This window comes from Aethalodelphis obliquidens, unplaced genomic scaffold (assembly GCF_003676395.1).
Source record: "Aethalodelphis obliquidens isolate GAN/ISIS:26980383/991018 unplaced genomic scaffold, ASM367639v1 scaffold1, whole genome shotgun sequence".
In the NCBI taxonomy this organism is placed as follows: domain Eukaryota; kingdom Metazoa; phylum Chordata; class Mammalia; order Artiodactyla; family Delphinidae; genus Aethalodelphis; species Aethalodelphis obliquidens.
Window position 1 is genome coordinate 74,943,561 of NW_020837945.1, and position 19,615 is coordinate 74,963,175.

A 19,615-nucleotide genomic window follows, 5' to 3' on the forward strand; every position below is an offset into this window, starting at 1 on the left:
TCTTTATTCCTGTCCTGCCCCTAGGTTCTTCAGAACCTTTTTTTTTTCTTTTTTATATTCCATACATATGTGTTAGGATACGGTATTTGTTCTTCCCTTTCTGACTTACTTCACTCAGTATGACAGACTCTAGGTCCATCCACCTCACTACAAATAACTCAATTTCGTTTCTTTTTATGGCTGAGTTATATTCCATTGTATATATGTGCCACATCTTCTTTATCCATTCATCCGACGATGGACACTTAGGTTGCTTCCATGTCCTGGCTATTGTAAATAGAGCTGCAATGAACATTGTGGTACATGACTCTTTTTGAATTATGGTTTTCTCAGGGTATATGCCCAGTAGTGGGATTGCTGGGTCATATGGTAGTTCTATTTGTAGTTTTTGAAGGAACCTCCATACTGTTCTCCATAGTGGCTGTATCAACTCACATTCCCACCAACAGTACATTAGGGTTCCCTTTTCTCCACACCCTCTCTAGCATTTATTGTTTGTAGATGGCCATTCTGACTGGTGTGATGTGACACCTCATTGTACTTTTGATTTGCATTTCTCTAATGATTAGTGATGTTGAGCATTCTTTCATGTGTTTGCTGGCAATCTGTATATCTTCTTTGGAGAAATGTCTATTTAGGTCTTCTGCCCATTTTTGGATTGGGTTGTTTGTTTTTTTGATATTGAGCTGCATGAGCTGCTTATAAATTTTGTAGGTTAATCCTTTGTCAGTTGTTTAATATGCAAATATTTTCTCCCATTCTGAGGGTTGTCTTTCAGTCTTGTTTATGGTTTCCTTTGCTGTGCAAAAGCTTTTAAGTTTCACTAGGCCCCATTTGTTTATTTTTGGTTTTATTTCCATTTCTCTAGGAGGTGGGTCAATAAGGATCTTGCTGTGATTTATGTCATAGAGTGTTCTGCCTATGTTTTCCTCTAAGAGTTTGATAGTGTCTGGCCTTACATTTAGGTCTTTAATCCATTTTGAGTTTATTCTTGTATATGGTGTTAGGAAGTGTTTTAATTTCATTCTTTTACATGTAGCTGTCTAGTTTTCTCAGCACCACTTACTGAAGAGGCTCTCTTTTCTCCATTGTATATTCTTGTCTCCCTTATCAAAGATAAGGTGACCATATGTGTGTGGGTTTATCTCTGGGCTTTCTATCCTGTTCCATTGATCTATATTTCTGTTTTTGTGCCAGTACCATACTGTCTTGATTACTGTAGCTTTGTAGTATAGTCTGAAGTCAGGGAACCTGATTCCTCCAGCTCCATTTTTCTTTCTCAAGATTGCTTTGTCTATTCGTGGTCTTTTGTGTTTCCATACAAATTGTGAAGTTTTTTGTTCTAGTTCTGTGAAATATTCCATTGGTAGTTTGATAGGGATTGCATTGAATCTGTAGATTGCTTTGGGTAGTAGAGTCATTTTCACAATGTTGATTCTTCCAATCCAAGAACAGGGTGTATCTCTCCATCTGTTTGTATCATCTTTAATTTCTTTCATCAGTGTCTTATAATTTTCTGCATACAGGTCTTTTGTCTCCTTAGGTAGGTTTATTCTTAGGTATTTTATTCTTTTTGTTGCAGTGGTAAATGGGAGAGTTTCCTTAATTTCTCTTTCATATTTTTCATCATTAGTGTATAGGAATGCAAGAGATTTTTGTGTATTAATTTTGTATCCTGCTACTTTATCAAATTCATTGATTAGCTCTAGTAGTTTTCTGGTAGCATCTTTTGGATTCTCTATGTATAGTATCATGTCATCTGCAACAGTGACAGCTTACTTCTTCTTTTCCGATTTGGATTCCTTTTATATATTTTTTTTCTTCTCTGATTGCCGTGGCTAAAACTTCCAAAACTATGTTGAATAATAGTGGTGAGAGTGGACAGCCTTGTTTTGCTCCTGATCTTAGTGGAAATGGTTTCAGTTTTTCACCATTGAGAACAATGTTGGCTGTTGTTTTGTCATATATGGCCTTTATTATGTTGAGGTAAGTTCTCTCTATGCCTACTTTCTGGAGGGTTTTTTATCATAAATTGGTATTGAATTTTGTCAAAAGCTTTTTCTGCATCTATTGAGATGATCATATGGTTTTTCTCCCTCAATTTGTTAATATGGATTATCACATTGATTGATTTGCATATCCACAAGATTTTAATGCAACATACAAAGGCCACTAATAAGACAAGATATATGAAAGGAAAAATCTAGGACAAAAGCAAGATGAAGTCAGAAAAGTCAATTAAGAAAATGCATGTCTTGAAGTCCAATTTGACCTTCATAAGTTTAGAAGCCATTTTGAAAGGAACTTGTTATAACTGCACCCCCGTTCTTTTCAGTAAGACCCACTCAAATTAGATGAAGAAAATTGAGGAAGGGACATGTTTAAGAATCTAGTTCTCAAAAAAATTCTGAGAACAGAAAGTTGAAAGCATCAAGGCTTGAGGAGGGCTGCAGTCCTCTTTCTTTATTTCCAAGAGACCATCTTCTGTCTTTCTTCTTCTTTCTATCCTTCCTGTTTTCATCTGACTTCTACTCATTAACTTTGCAAATGACCCCAGATGGCGACTACTGTTGAGTTTCCATAACCTTTCTGCGTGTCCTACTACAGCCAATTAGCTCAACCTCTCAGTGTCATTTGCAAATCGTTTGGAAAGAAAATTTATAAACTTCTCTTGGGTAAGGTGCCCAGTCGAGGCCAATCATTTCTATGAGTGAAGTCATGTAATTCAGCTCCATTTGGGCCAATTGTGCCAGCATATTGGAGGAGGCACAGTGTACAGAGAAGAAGGCTTTAGGAGGGATTGTATCTGTTATAGAAATACCTCTCTTAAGTTCCATCAGTGCTTCAATGAGCCCCTTCTGGGTCTTGGTCCCCTTGGAGAATCTGATGGAAGACAGAGATCTTCTCACCTTAAAAATCTCCTGAGGCACAATCAAAATTTTGCATGTAGTTTAGATGAGTTCACAAGACTCCTGAAATTTGACTTATGTGACTTGAAATGTCCATAACACAAGTAAGCCAACTATTTAGGAGAAACATACCTCCATAATATCCAAATGATGACGAACAGTTAAAAACTATACTTTGAGAATAGAATTTAAAAGCTTCTAAGTCCTCCCATACAGCAGGCTCTGTGCTAGGTTCAGTAAGGAACAGAAAGTGGAATGAGACAGGATTTCTTCCCTTAGGGAGCGCACAGTCTTCTGAATACATATGTAAACAATTAGACTTAATGCCAGACATTCTGAACTATAGCAGCAATATGGGTAATGTGCTGAGGAAACTCTGAGGAGGTAATGATTAATTCTGAATAAAATATAACACTTCACAAGTTTTTATTCCTCTGCATGCAATGTGATATATATATATCACCATTTTAAAGAAACCTAGACAATTCAGAAAAGTTCTTCTAGTTGCTGATAAACTGTTCTGCTGCCTGAGCTTGTATTCCAGGGCTCCTCATTTTATTCTTTTCAATTCATGAGCTCCAAACCACTGCAATCTGCTGTAGAGCAGAGAACATGGGGCTTTACAGTCAGACATACTTGAGTTTACATCACCACCATGTCACTCACTAACTATGGGTCTTTAAGCAAGGGATTCTAGTTCTCTGAACATCAGTTTCTTTACTGGTAAAGAAAAATACCTATTTCGCATTGCTTCTTAAAGAAATAATGATGATGTTTATAAAACACTTAGCACAGCCTCTGGAACCTAGTAGGGACTCTAAAATGGTTGTTTTTATTTTTATTTATAGTCAAGTATACAGATTCCCTGTCAGGAAGTATTAAACATCTCTATTAGGGAAAAAGTGAGAATAATCTCTATGTAAGGATTCTGTATCAATTGCCACAGTAATTGCCATAGTAATGCTGCATAACAAACCACTCTCAAAACTCAGTGGCTTACAATAGCCGCTCGTGGTTTTATAAGTTGACTACCCTTCAGTTGATCTAGGTGGGCTTACCTGAGCCACTCTGCTTAGGATGTAGATTAGTTGGTCTTGGTCCAGGCTTTGTGTTTAATTCAGGTTTGTTCCTCATTTTTCTTTCTGGGGCTGGACTGAATGGACAAACGTGAGCATGCTATGAGTACAGATCAAAGACAGCAGAGCCAGAGAGCAAGCCCAGCCATGCAAGCATGCCTCAAAGCTGCTAACATCTCTCTGGCCAGAGAAAATTACACAGAAAACACCATAATTAAGGGGAGATAAAGTACACTTTGCCACAATGAGGCCAATAATTCAATCTTCCACAGTCCCTGTGTAAAAGAAAAGGCAGAAACTACAATGAACATCTGAGAAAGAGAAGACCAAAGAGGTAGAAGCCAGATGCCCAGAGGTGCAATTACACGTCTTTCCACTACCCACAGCCTCTCTATGAACTCTGTGGCCACATTCTACCTTGGATACTGGACTGCAGAGAGAACTCCAAGCACTGCAGCCTCTGCTTTCTATGGCTGCAGAGCGGTCTCCTTGCACCCCTCCGCCAGTCTTGACCACAGTCCACATTGTGTACCTCTTCTCTGTGTGCCCATGCAATGACTTCTGACACCAACTACCTGGAGCTGGGCCAAACCTCACAGGTTAAGGGACAGCCTTCACAAGACTGCCTTCACTTTAGGCACCAGCTGTGAGTTTGAGGGTCCCAATGCCACTTACACTTCTGATGTGCTGGTTATAAATGTGGGCATTCTCACTAGTCCCTCAGGTTCAATCATTTGCAACAACAACTCACAGAACTCAGGAAAGTGCTATCCATCTGATTACAGTTTTATTATAACAAAAAGATATAAATCAGAACCAATCAAAGGGAGAGATATAAGGGCAAGGTCTGGGAGGATCTCAAACATGACTTTTCCATTGTCCTCTCCCTAGGGAGTCAGTCTGCCTTACTCTCCTGGCACGTGGATGTGTGACCATATGCAGAGTATTGCCAAACAGGGAAGCTCACCTGAGCTTTGGTGTCTGGAGTTTTTATTGAGGTTTCATCGTAGAAACATGATTGATTGAATCATTGGCCATGAGGTTGAGCTCAGTCTCCAGCTCTCTTCTTCTCTGAAGGCCCCAGCTCTCTAATCATACAGTTGGTGTTTTGGGCATGGCCAGCTCCCATCCTGAGCCATCTCATTAGCACAAACTCCCTTTAGGCCCACTATGAACAGAAGGGATACTCCTATCAATCAGGAAATTCCAAGGGTTTAGAGGATATATCCCAAGAAGTGGGGACAAAGGCCAGTCAAACTTTTCACTCCAAGGGTCCACCTGAGACAAAGGCTAGCCACATTCTTTATTACACACCCCATCTGTGTTTTCCACTGGACTTCAAGCTCTTTAAAAGCAGAGGAGATGTCCTTCTCAACTCTGCATAACTCACAGCCGCTAGCCCAGCACCCTCCTGGGAAACACTGATTAAATTGATAAAGGTAAAAGCTTTAGACAGTCAGAGAGATTTAGGATAAATGAGATGGAAGAGCCTTTGGAGACCATTTAGACATTCCAACACATTCGTTCTATGCATGAGAAAATGAAGAACCAAAGAGTGTTTGTGATAACCCCAGAACACGCATTGACCAAACTAAAGACCTGTTTTAGAGTTCTATTATCTAAAACTGGACACTCAATCCCCGCCGTCCTGCCTTTACATGCATGAACACAGACCTAAGGATACATACCTCACTTTCTTATATCAAAGAAACCAGTCATAAGCTATGAAAAGGGGAGACGTAACAGATGTAAAGAGCTGAAACATCCCGACCTCCCCATGCTTCTTTCCTGCTCTGCCCTGAGAAGTAAAGTACATTCCATTTTCATCAGTTTGTTAGCATATAAGGCTTCTAAGATGGATGTAATCATCTTTTTCTTTTTCTTTTTTTTTTTTTGTGGTTCTGTTTAATCCCTGACCATTGCCAATCCCTTAAATGTTAAAAAATAAATCCTAGGACCAAAATATATTTTAACATCCCCATCTGGAGGGAAGATTTCTTTAAGTTCTTTTTCCCAACTAATTCTAATGTGCTCTAGCAGTCTTCCAATTACACACTTGTCCAGGAGGGAGCAGAACATACTTCTAGCATCTATCCTGGTACACTGAAGTGCTCAGAGAATGTTGGCTAAGTGAATAATAGAGTGAGTGTTTTTTTAAAAATTTCCCAGCATACGAAGATTAGTCCAGTTAGATGCCTCCTTACTCTCTTCATCTTAACTCTCCACTTTTCCATCATCACTGAGAGATAACAGTACTGTTATCCATGTGGAAAGTCATCTTTCTCTTTTACATACCATTCCTAGCCAGTCTGGTTGTGGAGAAAATATTTGCACTATGCAATATGGTACATGTATTAATTATAGAACTTTTGAACCCATTAATTTTCATTTCAGAAGATGAAACCAAAGCATGGAAGAGGCAAAGGCTGGTAGCATTGGACGTGCAGCTAGGCAGTGAGCTTACCTAGATGTAAACCCTCAATCCATGTTTGCTGAGTCTGAATCCTAACACAAGACTCAGGGTAACATGCATCTCAATCTTTTATTCTCAATAATGAAATTGTAACATGGAAAAATGCATTTGTCTTTTCAGTGAGCTCAACTCATGCCTACCCAAAGCTGGCTCATACCAACCAGCAGGACAGCTCCTTTCTCCCCCTTTGCTATTGTCAGTCTTTTTAAACACCTGCTTCACCTGCATTGCGCAGGTCTGTGCATTTCTCTGTGTGAAGCAGCAGCCCTGGTATTGTGAGGTCTACAGACACAGGTCAAGTTTGGTTTCTTAGCTTTCCTTTCTGAAGGTGGTACAATGAACACCCAATGACGCTGTTCAACTTGGTTTGAATATGTATTCTAAACTTTTAATTAACCAAAGTTGTTTCCAGACTGCAAAACGCCAGTGATGGGATAGAACACAGAACAGTCAATGGGTGGAGTGCTGGAGTGAGCCATGTGGAGTGGGTGGGGAAAGATCTTCACATTGGCTGTTGATGCATAGATGTAATGGCTGGTTGACTGAATGAATGTATTCATTTGCTGGTGGTTTGGACATCATATAGACCAGGGGTCAGCAAACATTTCTTGTAGATGGCCAGGTAGTAAATATTTCGGGTCTTGTGGGCTCTGTGGTCTCTGTTGGAACTACTCAACTCTGCTGTTGTAGTGCAAAAGCAGTCAGAGACAACCTGTAAACAAGTTAGTGTGACTGTGTTCCAATAAAACTTTATTGACAAAACCAGGTGGTGAATCGGATTTGGCCAATAGGCTATAGTTAACCAGTCACTGATATACAAGAGATTTGCTTAAATTAGTTTCAGTTTTTCAAATGAGTGTTAAAATGTTCATTGATGGTATCATTGTTCTGACTGAATCGAACAGTAGACTCAAGGCAAATCTCTTCACCTCCCAGGGCTTTAATTTCCTTAACTATAAATTAAGGGTAAAATGAGGTGAATTTAGATGTTCAAACATTTTTTTGACAAAGGCTGCCTGACTTCCAAAAGGAAAGGCAGAAAGAGCTGCTTTTTTTAAGGTGGGGCTTTTACAAACTCCCCCTCGCTCCACTGTCATCCTGAGGGCATCAGAGCCCCAGGGATCAGTGAAGGACAGATTGAAAACTACAAAACGATGTCTAAGACTATCATTTAGACCCCCAATTCAGCAATTCAAGCATTACTTAGAATACAGAATTGATTTTTGTTTCAAAACCAGACTTTTCCCCAAATTGGAGTGCACGTATTCAGAGAAGTGACCTTTTGATTGAATCTAGGAAACATGGTATAGCCAAAAGGGTGATGGATGGGTAGTCCTATCTCTGTCATTAACTAGCTATGTCATTCTAGCCTTCAACTTTTTTTTATATATAAATTTATTTATTTTATTTATTTATTTTTGGCTGTGTTGGGTTTTCGTTGCTGCGTGAGGGCTTACTCTAGTTGCGGTAAGTGGGGGCTACTCTTCATTGCAGTGCGCAGACTTCTCATTGGGGTGGCTTCTCTTGTTGCAGAGCATAGGCTGTAGGCATGCGGGCTTTAGTAGTTGTGGCTCATGGGCTCGGTAGTTGTGGCTCGAGGGCTCTAGAGCACAGGCTCAGTAGTTGGGGCACACGGGCTTAGTTGCTCCGTGGCATGTGGGATCTTCCCGGACCAGGGCTGGAACTCGTGTCCCCTGCATTGGCAGGTGGATTCTTAACCACTGCACCACCAGGGAAGCCCTAGTCTTTAACTTTTTTATCTGCCATGTAAGTATACTGGATTGGATACATTTTGGTGTTAAATTCTGTAATTCAGGCCTTCTGGTCTGTCTGTCCTCTTTATGCAAGAAAGCTTTGTGACTGCTGATTGTTTCATTAATTTATTCTACAGAGAGTAACTGAACATCTACTGTATGCAAAGCACATTTTGGGAGCCTAGGGAGCCAAGGATAATATGACTTAAGTCTTGCATTTGAGTTCACAATTGAAAAATGAATTTTATCTATAAACAGTTATAATAGTAGTAAAAAGTTTCAAGCTGAACAAGAGAGCTGATGAAAACAAGTTTATTTTTGGGCTTGATTATTGAAAAAAAAGAATATTACAAATGGATCAATCCAGAATGGGAAAGCCCATGTCTTAAAAAAAATATTTTTCTGAGCAAATATCATGTGGCATCCCTGTGCTAGGTGCTAAGGATTTGTTATATAGTTGAGTAAAACAAACAAACAAAAGTAAAACCAAAAGAAATATTCCCCATTCAAAGAACTCTCATCCCAGGGGTGGAAAATAAAAATATGTGAAGGAATAACTGCAAAACAACGAGCTAAATGCAGCACTAGAGAGAAGAATGGGGAGCACTAGTTATGCTTGACTGAATGTAAAGATGTTTCAGATACAGTGATCTTAGAGGAAATAGGATATCTGGACCCAGAGGTGTACAAACTGGGGAACAGGGAATATTTCCCTATGACTGGAATATAAGGGCATGGGAGGTCTAGCAAAAGATGTCTCAAATCGTTCCTTGTCACCAGAGTGTGAAGGTCTTCTGGGCCTGCCTGAGAAGTCTGAACTTAATTTATTAGCAAAATAGAAACACAGACACTCATAAGCAGGAGAATGTTCAGATCCTCAGGAAGAGGCTTTGCTTGTGTGAGGAGAGTGGATTAGAGTGGGCACATTCAAACTCAGGACCCATGTTAAGAGGCTTACATTAGTCCACTAAAGCAAACACACCACACACACGTGCACACACACACACACACACACACACACACACACACACACATAGAGTTCATATGTTCCGAACTGAAAAGGATTCCATAGGAAATTGTCATCCAAGCCCTTTCAAGACAGATCATTTGCTCCAGATGGAATTCTGGACAAAGAACAATCTTGACTTCCTCTGCATTTTATTCATGCTTTGTCGTTGCAAGTGAACAAAATATGTCCTGGTAGTTACTGGCTGGAACAGCTTGCAAGGTGAGGTCTCCTGGTTGTGATTAACTAATTTTTTCCTACCAGTACCAGTTGGATAAAAATAGAATTAAAAGTTCCGTAAATGCTGGTGATTCTTTTCTAGTAAGTGCTTTCTGGACAACCAGAGTAATTTCTCAACAAATGTGAGTTTGGAAAGAAACTGGACTGGAAATGCAACTCTGATTCCCAGTTCAGTTTTAAGTTTTGAGAGTACCACGCTATGGCCCATCACCACCATCAACTGTATCTCAACAACATTTATCTTTTCTAAGGGAAAGCCATTTCGAAAACCCATCTATACAAACTGTAACTATGAAGTTTAATTTTTCTTTTCAAACATTTTTTTCTACTCTCCCACCATCCCTAGAATTGCAACTCACTGGTGAAGTGATTGGCTGAGAAGGAAACAATTGCATTACTCTAAAATTGAGTACTGAACCATAATTGTCACAGGTAGTAGAGCCCATGGGCAGAAACCTGCTCATGTGCACGTAAGTACTATAAGTGCTATATTGAATGGTCACGAGTCCTGTCCTAATCTGAGTCATCAAGAATTGTTTTAAGCACATACACTTATGTCAAGATATTTTGTAAAAGGCTTTCTAACCAATTCAAATACAATTTGACCCCTTAGTAGTTTTATAACTTTAGGCAAGTCACTTTAATCATTCTGTGCATTTTTTTGATCATCAGTGACAATGAATGTATTTTCATGTTATTAGTCTTTCTTCTTCTCTGAATGGTCTACATTTTATATCCATTTTTTTTTCTTTTTGGCGGCTGTTATATTTCTTATTTATTTGTGAGTTGTTTATTCCTTTGTGATTTTTTCCCACTACCTTTATTCATAAAGAACTTTTTTCTCATTACAAAACCAGATAGATCATCACTCATTTAGTTTTTTAATTTATTTTAATGCTTTTTAAATCTAATGTTAATTTTGGCATATAGTTTGAGGTAGAGATCAAACTAGTTTATCCAACTAGTCACTAGTTCTCCCAGCAGATTTTATTATTTAACATTCCTTTTGGTCATTTATTCAACTGAATATAATTCCACCTTTATCATACCTATATACATGTATATTTATGGTTTTCTGATATATATAATTTATATGTTTTCGTATTATATTTATGTTACATATTAATTTATATATAATTAAGTTATTTCTCGACTGTCTTTTATGTTTCATTGATAGGCCAGCCTATTCTTTAATCTACTATTATACTTTAGAAATTATAGTTTTATAATGATTTAATAAGTAATAAGATTGGTATATCATCATTACTCTTCATTTTTCAAAAATCTCTTACTTTTCTTTCTTCTCCATTCTTCCAAATAAACTATAGAGTAAATTGCCAGGCTTTTAAAAAAATCTCCTTTGGGATTTTAATACTAGGAGAAAAATGTATTTGTTTACACAATTTAGTATTCACACTTAAGACCATGTCATGTCTTTCTTTTATGTCTCTTAGTAAATATTTGTAGTTTCCTCCATTATAGATCCTGCACATTTATTAAAAACACTAATCCTATGCTTTTCATATTTTTGTTTATATTGTGATTGACTTTTTCCCATGATATTTTCTAATCAGTGATCACAAATACATGTGAAAGGTATAGTGTTGTTTATTGTATTTATTTTTCTACTCCGAATCCTTTCTGAACTTTGCTGTAAATCCTTGATTTTTGAGTGTTCTAGAAAGATAATTACTATTATCTGCAATTAATAATGTTCCTCCTTTTCAGTAGCGAAAATGCTTATTTATATTTTCTGTTTTGGTGTACAGTCCAGAACTTCCAAGGCAATGTCAAGCAATAGTGGAAATAGCAGATAGTCCTACTCCCTTATAAAAATAGTTCTAGTAGTTTTCAGTTGTAAATATGATTTTGAATATTGGTTCAAGGTGAGCCACATCATGTAAAGAAAATACCTTCTATTTCCAGTAAATCAAGATTATGTTTTAAAACAAAAAATGGGGGGCTTGTCTCCCCAAATCACCTGTGCAAACAGAGCCCATTCTTTCAACTTTCCTCATCAATAGCAACTAACCAAGGAGGGCAGCATTCACTTCAGTTCTTTATTACGTTTTCCAGTCAAAGCTGAATTAAAGAAGAGAGGCTTATCATTTTGTTTCTACACTGCTCAGCTGTGCCCTAGCCTGGCCTGCTTTTCAGATCACTAGTCTGAGTACAGTGTGATGTGCACGGCAGTCAGCCCAGTTCCAGTGAGTACCAGGCCTTCATCAGGATGGACACTTGGGCATCATATTCTTCCCAGCATCTGGGTCCTTGGGACTTGGAAACAATGAAGTAAGTGAAAAATCCATACAGCCATCTCCTGGGGGTATTCTCATCACCAAGCTGCTCAGATTGCTTTATTTTAGGAGATGCAGCTCCCTCTTTTCTTCTGTCTCACACCCCTCTCAAGCAAGCCAGGGCATTCTTCCAAGAGGTTCTACCTCTAGTTGTATATATAAAATAAGGCATGGATGAATATGAGGGTGGGTGTAGGTGGTGAGGGGGAAAACCGAGCCCTTGTGGCTTCAAAAAGTAGGGTCTGCTGTAGAAGGACAGTTGCCTCTGATTTCTGGTTGGTATAGACCTCTATGGAGTTGGGAGCCAATAGACCACCAACACTGGAATAAATGAGGTAGAGAGAATATAAGAGAAAATCTAATTTGTTTGCTTATAAATTTTGAGCATTGTAAGAATCATTTATATCATATCAACACTGATTAAATGCTATTGTTTCAGCCTGAAGGTGTTCATCCCATCAAAGAGCATTTATAAGGCACCGTCTACAAAGCACCTGAAAATTCTGATGGACACAGGAGTGCATGGGTTTGGGGGATAAGAACAGGGACGTTGGCACAGTGCATACTGAGAAGTTGAGCACCCCAAAGTAAAGCAATGTGGGCAGGTTGGAGATAAAGAAGCCAGCAGATGTGCATGCTAGTTTCTCACTTCCTCATTCAATTAGAGTCCCAGAAAAGCAGATAAAAAGTCCCTTTCAGGTGGTTACAGCCTAGTGGATACATAAATGAAGACCATGTAAAGCAGAGTGATAGACACCATATGAAATAAAACTTGGTAAGGGAAGACTGGGGAGTCTTTAAAAGAAAGTGGTGTTGGAACTGGGCTTTCTAAGAAAAATTGGGGGTTTCTCTGGTGGCGGAGTGGTTAAGAATCCGCCTGCCAATGCAGGGGACACGGGTTCGAGCCCTGGTCCGGGAACATCCCACATACGGTGGAGCAACTAAGCCCACGAGCCACAACTACTGAAGCCTGCATGCTTAGAGCCTGTGCTCCGCAACAAGAGAAGCCACCGCAATGAGAATCCCGAGCACCACAACGAAGAGTAGCCCCCGCTCGCCGCAAATAGAGAAAGCCTATGCGCAGCAACGAAGACCCAACGCAGCCAAAAATAAATAAATAAATTTAAAACAGAAAAAGAAAAATTGGAACTTGCCAAGACTGGGAGAATATCATCTATGCAGGGTATTTTATGAACCAAGGCACAGAAGTGTTGGGCCTCTGTCGAAGCAGCAGGCTTGTGGTTTAACTTTCCTGGCACATAGGGAAGAGCAACCAGAGATCAGTTTAGAAAGGCTGATTGGAACCAGATTGTGGAAGGCCTTGAACGTCAATCATTCAAGACCCTTGGACTTTATTCTCTAGGCAATGAAGAAGAGTGAGGTGTCACCAAGAAGAATGACTGTTTATTTATTCATGAACGACACTAGACCTGAGGTGATAAAGCATCAGGATCTCTCTGGTGACCATTTACGTGGGCTGGTCACTGCAGGGTGTCCCAGCCCCAAGGACACCTCAGTTGAGGTAACTCCTTTATGGAGTTTACTAGAATACGTTTAATGAACAGCTTCTAGGCTCAGCCTTTGAAGGAAAGATTTTTAAGATATCACCTTTGTCTTGCAAGCATTAGAACATATTTTAAAACATATGAGGATATATCAAAACATCTGAAGATGTATCTGGTATTTGCCCAACAGAGATAATTGATTCTGCAACGTGTGTGCCAAATTATAGGAAACATTCCTTTAGCATCTAAAAATACCGTTTGCTGTTTCTTCAGATATATTCTCACTTCTGCTGGTATCTGCCTTGGGCCTCACAATTTCCATTCTGTTTTCTGATTTTCAAGATATATACCATGGGACGGAGGCACAAGACATCCGTGACTCTCATGTGCAGTGGGACCACATCTGCACTGTAATTTGCAAGTCATTTACTCCGATATCCTCTCTGGCCACTGAATGTTGTGAGGCTATTCTCATTTACTAGAAGAGCAAATAACATGTCTCCATCGCACACACGCTAGCCTCTGAGTGTTTTCATGTTATTAGGGTCATCAGCTGGGTTCATTTGTTCTGTTCATACCTGGAACACCAGGTTTGGATATTTTATTCTTCCATGTTATACTAATACAATAATTAATCCTTCAAGTTTATTTTTTAAATCATATAGTAGAAATCCTTTATAATGTAATTGTGAAGAGTGAGAAAGAATAGACTTATAGGACAATCGTGTTCTGTCTGTAAGGCAGTAGTGGGCATCACTGGACCCAGGGTGCACTGGGTTAAAATTAAATTTATTAAGAAGTTATTGAGCCCATTTTTGGACCCAGCATTGTGAGAGGAATAAAATAAAGAGAAAGATTGACTCTGGCCCTCTACCTCTTGTTTTGTTTCAAAGATGAGCCATACCCAAGTGAAACGATGGCATGGCCACCTGAGGCCGTCCATGCTTGAAGAGAGTGTAAACTAGAGAGAAGTGGGAAGGACAGAGGAAGGAGGAGCTCTCCCTGGGGCAGGATCCTCCTGCCGTAGGAGATTTCAGGCAGGAGATGAAACTTGATCTGTGTCCAGAAGGATAGGCTAGATTTTGCTAAGTAGGAGGCGGGTATAGTCCCAGGCAGGACAACAGCCTAAGCACAAACAGAGAGGGGCTGAATGATTCTCTTTTGCCTTGGAAATGCAAAAGAATGTAGGGTGGCAGAGAGAAAAATCAAAAGCAAGCCTTGTTTCACAGAACACCTGGAAAATTAGCTAAGACTGAGGCAGCATGCTGCGGAATAGGCACGGATGGAGGTAGGCGGACAGTGATGTTTTGACTCTATGCTGAGAACAATGGGAGTCCTTGAAGATACCGGGGCAGGTTTTTCAGCGGGGCACCTAAGACAGATTCGTTAGATGACAGCAGGAAGGCTGTATGTGAGAGCAGAGAGGCTGTGGAGAGAGAAGCAGTTAGGAAATGAAAACCCAGACCATTCAGTCATTTACAAAACATCAAGCTCCAGGATGGGTTTGGCACTGGGGTTACAAAGAGTAAGATGTAGTCACCACTCTCAAGTAGCCCAGAAGCTAGGAGCGGAGAGCATCACAGAAGCAAATTCCAAAGCAGTGTGGCCAGTGCCTTCCAGGCTAACAGGTGGAAAAGAGACCTCCCAGATCAGGGTGGTGGCAGCAGGAGGGAAAGGGCCAGTCTATCCACTACCATCTGACCCACTGTCGAATCTTACAGCCTTCTCCAGACCACCCTTTTACCCAGGAAGCCTATTTCACAACCCTAAAAAAAGCTGTCTCCACTTAGGGGAAAAAATAACATAGTGTTACTTTGAAATAACCCCTATCAGAATAGGGATGAGAATCAAAGGTGAGCATTTAGACACTGCGGAAGTTCTGTGGCTTCAGTCCTAAACACAGCCCACCCTCTTCACAGTCTACGTATTCTATACACTTTAGGGTCTGAAAAGGAGCTGCATAACTATTCTTTTGCTATGGAAGCAGCCATGGAAAGTTGTAGCTCTCACACCTATTAAATAAGTGTCCATGGAAAGTTGTAGCTCTCACACCTATTAAATAAGTGGTGGTCAAGGTGTATCCTCTAATCCTTAAAAGGAGGTGGGTTGGGCAGGTTCAACTTTCATCAAGCCATTAGATTTAGGGCTGGGAACATTATTCAAAATTTTTTCACCTAGTTCCTATCAAAATAAACGTGAACTTCTGTCCCCCTTTTGTTTCTTTAACTCATATGTCAATTTTACTGAAAGAATGAACTCCAGGTAGCTTTTGCTTTGGGAGAATTAGAAGTAATAATATGATTAGATGAACGATTTAATCTTCCCTCTATTTGAGAAGATAAAAATGAAGAGAGACACACAGGCTCCAGAGTGTCCAGTCTCATGTCTGCGACCCAGGGCACGTTTACTCCATGTCTATTGTCAGGCAGTGGAGGGAACACAGGGCAAGAGGTAGTCAGATCTGATTTGAATTCTGGCTGTGCCATTTATTTAGTGGCATTGATTCCTTGGGCAAGGTACTGACCTTCTCATCTGTAAAGTGGAGAGAGTAATGCCAACCCTCCAAGCCCAAACAGTTATTACAAATACATAAATTAAATTAGATAATAGGTGTTCTTTTGAAGTGTAAGGTATGCAAAGTATAAAGGTAGCATTTCTTTTTCAACAGTTCATCCTAACCATCACATCATGGAGGATTGCAATTTTGGTGGCAGCCCTCACCCAATTCTGTGTGGCCTTCTTTGTAGAGGTAAAGAAATCTCTGTATAGCTCTTATTATGTTTCTGGGGAGATAAATAAAGGACTGACTCTCAACAGATGCTCAGTTTTTAGAGCAATCACTTTAATCCCCCAAAGTGATACTGCACATGTTCTCTTTGGAGAAATGAGAAATTCTTTGAAGGCTGCCTAGAAATGCTCTCAGTATCTGTAGTGTAGAAAGCAAAACATCAAATTAACTAATTTTGTCTCACATGAAGGCATTGTATTGTACTTTCCTAGTATTTTTAATAATCTGGTAGAGACTAGACCAGGTGACCTTCTAGCTCTAAAATTCAATGAGACCTTTTAGAGTGAAGAAATGTCTTCAGGAAGTCTTCCTTAATTAAGAGAGAAGGGAAGCCATTGCTCATTCTAGTCAATTCTTACCCTTTGAAGGTCTTCTCCTATAGCATTTCTCTTCTACTCAGTGTCACTAAATGACTTTATCTACTCAGTGAAAGGCTCAGGTACTATTTTTTAAGGGACAGTTAAATAAAAAGATTCATGTACTGAAGTTCCTTGGGAAAAGGCATCGACCAAATTAAGAAAAAATATGCTTATATACAAATATCCCATTGTACACAAGGCACATAAAATTTCTCACAGTCAAAGGAATTCCATTTTTGAGACTTTATTTTAGAAAACAACCTAAAAAGAGAGAAGAAACTTGTATGTATGAAGGTTTTCATCATAGTATTATCTACAGTGGTAAAATATTAAATTCAACTCAAGTGTTCAGAAGTAGAGATGCTGTTTAAATAAATAGTAATACAGCAATTTGAAGAGATGTTATACAATCATTAAAAATGATTATTGAGAAGATGGTAGCTACAAACTGTATATGACAGAGAGTCTAGTATAAACAAAAGTGGAATGCAAGATTTGACCAATTCTATTATTATAAATGCATAAAAATTGTGTGTACTTGTAAGCACAGAAAAAAGAGACCCCACCCCCAAAATGGAAAGCAAAACCCATTTGCTTTCTAGAGTTCATTCATTCATTCAACAAACCATTATTTGACACCTTCTTTGTGGCATGGGGCAGGTAGCAGTGATTTTTTTCTTCTCTTGATTTTGAGTACATTATTTTGTTATCATTTCAGTCCGGCAGTAAAATAATTCTAAGTGAATTGCCAGCCAGGATTGAACTAGGAAATCTGTGGAAATGAAAGGCTGTAAGCTTTTGGAGATTTCTGTGAACACAAGCACGCTCTCAATTCTCAAGGGAAAGAACCCGGGGAGCTGCTAGGTTTCGTGGGGCTGCAGAGAGAAGGGGCCACAGCATCAGTAATAAGCACCTTTAGAGCAAGGCCTGGGAAAACAAGGGGTGGCAGTAAGCAACCTGGCTGCCAGGGGAAGTGGATGATGGTTTAATTGTTTTTTCCACCTGATTTTCCATCCTTCAAAATCGAGAGCTCTGGCTACTGATCAAGAAAAAATGTGGAATCCATTCTAAAAGTCAATATAAGAACTGGCAAAAAAAAAAAAACAAAACTGGCAGAAGACCCAACCTGGCCTCCCACAAACAGGACAGATTATTCAGGCGATGGCACAAATGGATTCTACATCAACCAAGGCTATGAAAGCTCTGAACAGATTCCAAAAGAAAAACTCGAATTGGGAGGCCAAACCACAGAGCAACATTTTTGGACCAGATTGTAATCAGAATTGTTAACAGCATCCCTCTTTTACCCAGAAACTAAAACACTGTAGAGAGGTGATGATAGTCTACCCTTATCTTTTCTTTCTCCATCTGAAGATTCAAAGTGCACTTCTCAGTGTATTGGGCCTTGCAACAAAGGCCCTTAAATATGTTTATTTTGACTGTATCCTCTACCATTGAGAAAAATAATGCATTTCCTAGAGTATCGGTTTTTTTCTAACAAACTTTATTCACAATGCATAGCATTATCCTGGTTAAAATGCACAACTTTTCATGGTAGTAAAATTAATAGTATGAACATCAATAGAAGAAAGGAAAAATGAAGGACAGTTTGATCTTTGAAAGTTTCATCAACATATTTTTACGTTCATCTATGGAAATAAAGGAATCTGAAAAAAAAATCTTCTCTCAATAAATTGTCACATGTTTACTTAACGTTATATTCACTTGCAAAGAACATTTATGCATATATCTTTTCCCAAGGTCACAGAATCCCTCGTTTTGCTTCTTTATATGGTTTTAATAGAGAAACAAGAATTGAAATTTACTTCAGAAAATTCAGCTCTAACGGTGGTTAAGTGTGGAAGTGGAGAATGATGGCGGTGTCTGATAACTGCCTATAATCTTGGCTTGGGTACAGCTAACATCTAAGCAATCTCCACCGATGTTGGCATCTCCCAAAGTATATTGTTTTGGGGCCTGTGAGTTAGAAGGTCCAGAGTAGATCACAAAGGTAATGAAATAAACTATTAAAATGTACTTTTCACTCAAAGAAGCATGGCACCTTTATTTGCTTTTTATTACTGACAGGAAAATCTCAAGTTCTAACTCCAAAAGTTGGCCCAGACCCAGCATTGCTCATCTTAAAAGAAGCAATCTTAGGGAAGGGACCCATAATGTTTGTATCTACAGCATGACAATTCTCAGGATGCTAAATGACTTAAGTTCCATTTCATCTTTTCATAATCTAAATCAATTATCAGATGCGCATTAAGGACCACAAGAACGGGTACATGCTTTACAAATATATTCTGCACTTTATTACCTTTAACATATATCAACCTCACTGTGACCTTGAGAGGATATTTATTCCTAGTGAACATTTTAAATTCCCTACTAGGATTTCCTTGTAAGCATAAATCTAATTTTGCTAATTAAACAGATCTTTAATGGGTCATAGGCAATTAGTTAACCAGTCCCATTCTAAGAGTGCCCATTACGTGCCTAATGCTGTGATGCATGGATTCAATCATGTCTTTACAATTCTGAAATATTTAGGATTGAAAAAATGTTTTCAAATTTCAGTAATTCGTTGCTGTAAATAGTATTATATGCTTTTTACACAAACCAGCAGCATAAATGCAAATTCCTATTCAAACAAACATTTTATATTTTATTTTATTTTCAATCTTTTCTTGGATGTGCAGCTCTTGGAGACTGACAATTTTTAAATGTGTCTAATTTAGCTTATGATTAAGAAATACATGTCAACCTAAAACACGGCAGCTCAGGTTCCTTGAGCTGAAATATCTGTATTTAGTAATTTGACCTTTAGAACGAGAAGATTCAATTGATACACTATGACATGTAGATAGCATAAAAAGATTTTTTTTTAAATCTTTTTTCAACAAATGTACAGCCTCCCACCACTCAGGTTTTCAACAACCAATTAGGTATCTGATAGGCGATGATCTTTATTTCACACATCCTTTTTGAAGGTGGGGACTGGACATGATAAAGTTGGACTCTACACTAGACTTCATTAAAAATACACTCAGAGAAAGGTTAAGTAGTCTTGGGGAAAATGTTTGACGAAAGCACAATGAACATGGCCACATATCAAATGATCACCTATAGGAAAAACAAACCAGACAGCCTTAAACGACCCATCACCAAGAGTGGCCACTTTTTGAGAAGACTGATGGCTAAC

At 38.9% G+C, this 19,615-nt stretch overlaps 1 protein-coding gene across 1 annotated transcript in view; it reads left to right on the top strand.

Annotated features, from left to right (window-relative positions):
• LOC113627926 (putative cation-transporting ATPase 13A5) overlaps positions 1-17,684 on the top strand; it is a 98,469-nt gene extending 80,785 nt beyond the window's left edge. Inside the window, 7 exon segments of the mRNA XM_027120972.1 lie at positions 6,579-6,608; positions 6,611-6,752; positions 9,541-9,743; positions 13,534-13,622; positions 15,929-16,008; positions 17,413-17,503; positions 17,505-17,684. Of these exon segments, the coding sequence (XP_026976773.1) occupies positions 6,579-6,608; positions 6,611-6,752; positions 9,541-9,743; positions 13,534-13,622; positions 15,929-16,008; positions 17,413-17,503; positions 17,505-17,684 (815 nt within the window).
• Positions 17,685-19,615: the final 1,931 nt, after the last annotated feature.